At 41.6% G+C, this 2,500-nt stretch overlaps 1 protein-coding gene across 1 annotated transcript in view; it reads right to left on the reverse strand.

Annotated features, from left to right (window-relative positions):
* The window catches only part of scin (scinderin), a 20,535-nt gene that overhangs the window by 14,489 nt on the left and 3,546 nt on the right, over positions 1–2,500 (reverse strand). The window contains exons 2-3 of the mRNA XM_083645567.1: positions 1,852–2,006; positions 1,376–1,537 (exon numbers count right to left, since the gene is read on the reverse strand). Coding sequence (XP_083501693.1) covers positions 1,376–1,537; positions 1,852–2,006 — 317 coding nt within the window. The remainder of the gene's footprint in view (positions 1–1,375; positions 1,538–1,851; positions 2,007–2,500) is intronic.

Here is a 2,500-nt window from a genome sequence, read left to right on the forward strand (position 1 = left end):
AGATACAGGGTTCCGAAAGCACGCACAAATCGCTTGAGGAACAGTTTCTTCCCGCAGGCCACGAGACTCCTTAACATACACAAATAGTGTAGTAGCCGCACTGTACCGTACTGTAGCTGCTACCATTACGTATGTCTAACGTTTAATTGTATGTTTAATAAGGAATATGCTATTTGCACCTGTATGTCAAATACGCCGAATTTAAAATGCCGAGTTTAATTGTATGTTTAATAAGGAATATGTTATTTGCACCTGTATGTCAAATACGCAGAATTTAAAATGTTTAAGCACGTCTAAAGTATGCACCCGACACGTGCACCTATGTGCAGTGAATATGCCACTGTCTCTGACTTGTCTTATCACTATACTGCCTTATGCTTGTTGTGTCTCTTGTGTTTTTGCACCCATATGCCCTGTTATATTTGTTATATTTGTACTATTTGCACTATGTTGTAAACGGAGTCCACAGCACAAGAATTTCACACGTGATACTTGTACCATGGAGTGACAATAAAAATCTTGAATCTTGAATCTTGAATCTTGAAATCTTGAACATACAGTATGTTACTCTTCACAGCACATACAGTATGTTACTCTTCTCACAGCACATACATTATGTTACTCTTCACAGCACATACAGTATGTTACTCTTCTCACGGCACATACAGTATGTTACTCTTCACAGCACATACAGTATGTTACTCTTCACAGCACATACAGTATGTTACTCTTCTCACAGCACATACAGTATGTTACTCTTCACAGCACATACAGTATGTTACTCTTCTCACAGCACATACAGTATGTTACTCTTCACAGCACATACAGTATGTTACTCTTCTCACAGCACATACAGTATGTTACTCTTCACAGCACATACAGTATGTTACTCTTCACAGCACATACAGTATGTTACTCTTCACAGCACATACAGTATGTTACTCTTCTCACGGCACATACAGTATGTTACTCTTCTCACGGCACATACAGTATGTTACTCTTCACAGCACATACAGTATGTTACTCTTCTCACAGCACATACAGTATGTTACTCTTCACAGCACATACAGTATGTTACTCTTCTCACGGCACATACAGTATGTTACTCTTCACAGCACATACAGTATGTTACTCTTCACAGCACATACAGAATGTTACTCTTCACAGCACATACAATGTTACGTATTGTGGATAAAGATATTCATTCTGTTCTTGTTTTATATTTTAGTATTGATATTTCAGTATTGTAAAGAATCTATACATACCACTATCCAATTTTATAGTTGCACCAAAATGATCTATATATAATATAATATAAAATCTATATGGTGAGACCCTGTAGGCCGGGTAAAGTCAGTAAAGAGTGAGTCCTTACAGCTCCCAGGTCCACGATGAAGCAGTCTCCTCTGTTGAAGCTGGTCCAGGTGAGGGGGACCTGGGTGGCCCGGACCACGCGCCGGCCCTTGATGTGGAACAGTCTCTGGGCTGACAGGTCGTTGGTGACCACATGGTGGAAGCCCGACGCCACGCCCCCTGTCTGAGAGGCAGAAAACACACACCACTGTTAACCTCCTTACATTGGCCTTTATTGGCCATGATGATGATGTCACAATGTCTATGACATCACAGTGACATCATTATTGACCAAAATAATCTTATGACATCACTGGTGATGTCATAGGCACTGATGATGTCATCAGGGATGTCATTGGCATTGTGACATCATCAGTGACATTGATGTCATCAGTGATGCGAAGTTGGGCGATTGTGCACTGCGCATGCCAATAGAGCAGGCGAGGCTACGCATCATGTGACCATGATTGGTCAGAAATGGTATAAAACGGGTCATACTTTGTAAGTGATCCCTCCCTTGAAGTAGCTGCTGAAGGCAGTTGACTCCACCCCCTGTAGCTCCCGGTACTGCACCGGCTTTCCACCCAGGTAATCATCCAGCTGGATGGTAAAGATGGTGGCCGCCGTGCTCTCATCCTGGCTGCACTCCTTACCTGCAGGGGGGGACAAAGACACGCTCAATTGAAGGACGCTTTCATTTTGACGACATACGAGAAAGAAGCGCTTCAGTCCACCTCTATGTTTCGTCTGTATCTCACATCATACGTATCCTGTCTTTATGTATCTCACTCTCACATCATACGTATCCTGTCTTTAGCGTTCTTGGTTCTGTCATTTTAGCGTTCCCTAGCAAGCGTCTGACAGATGCTGGCGTGCACAAAGTAATCATGTTCAATGTTGATCCAAACGAGCACAAACCTTTCACAATATAAGATTATAGCATGGTAACAATTAATAAGAAATCAGTTTTGAACGGATAGAAAGATATTTAGGTCCTAATTTCACCTAATGATAAAGTAGCAGTTATGACATAGCAAAATATTGATAATGTTAAAAATGAATAATGACATCACAACAGTCTAATCGTTAATTTGAAATGAGATATTCCTCCGGTGGCGCAGTGGCGCCTCACAGCTTGAAGGGCGTG

The sequence above is a fragment of the Poromitra crassiceps genome (genome assembly GCF_964638095.1).
Source record: "Poromitra crassiceps genome assembly, chromosome: 11".
NCBI lineage: Eukaryota > Metazoa > Chordata > Actinopteri > Beryciformes > Melamphaidae > Poromitra > Poromitra crassiceps.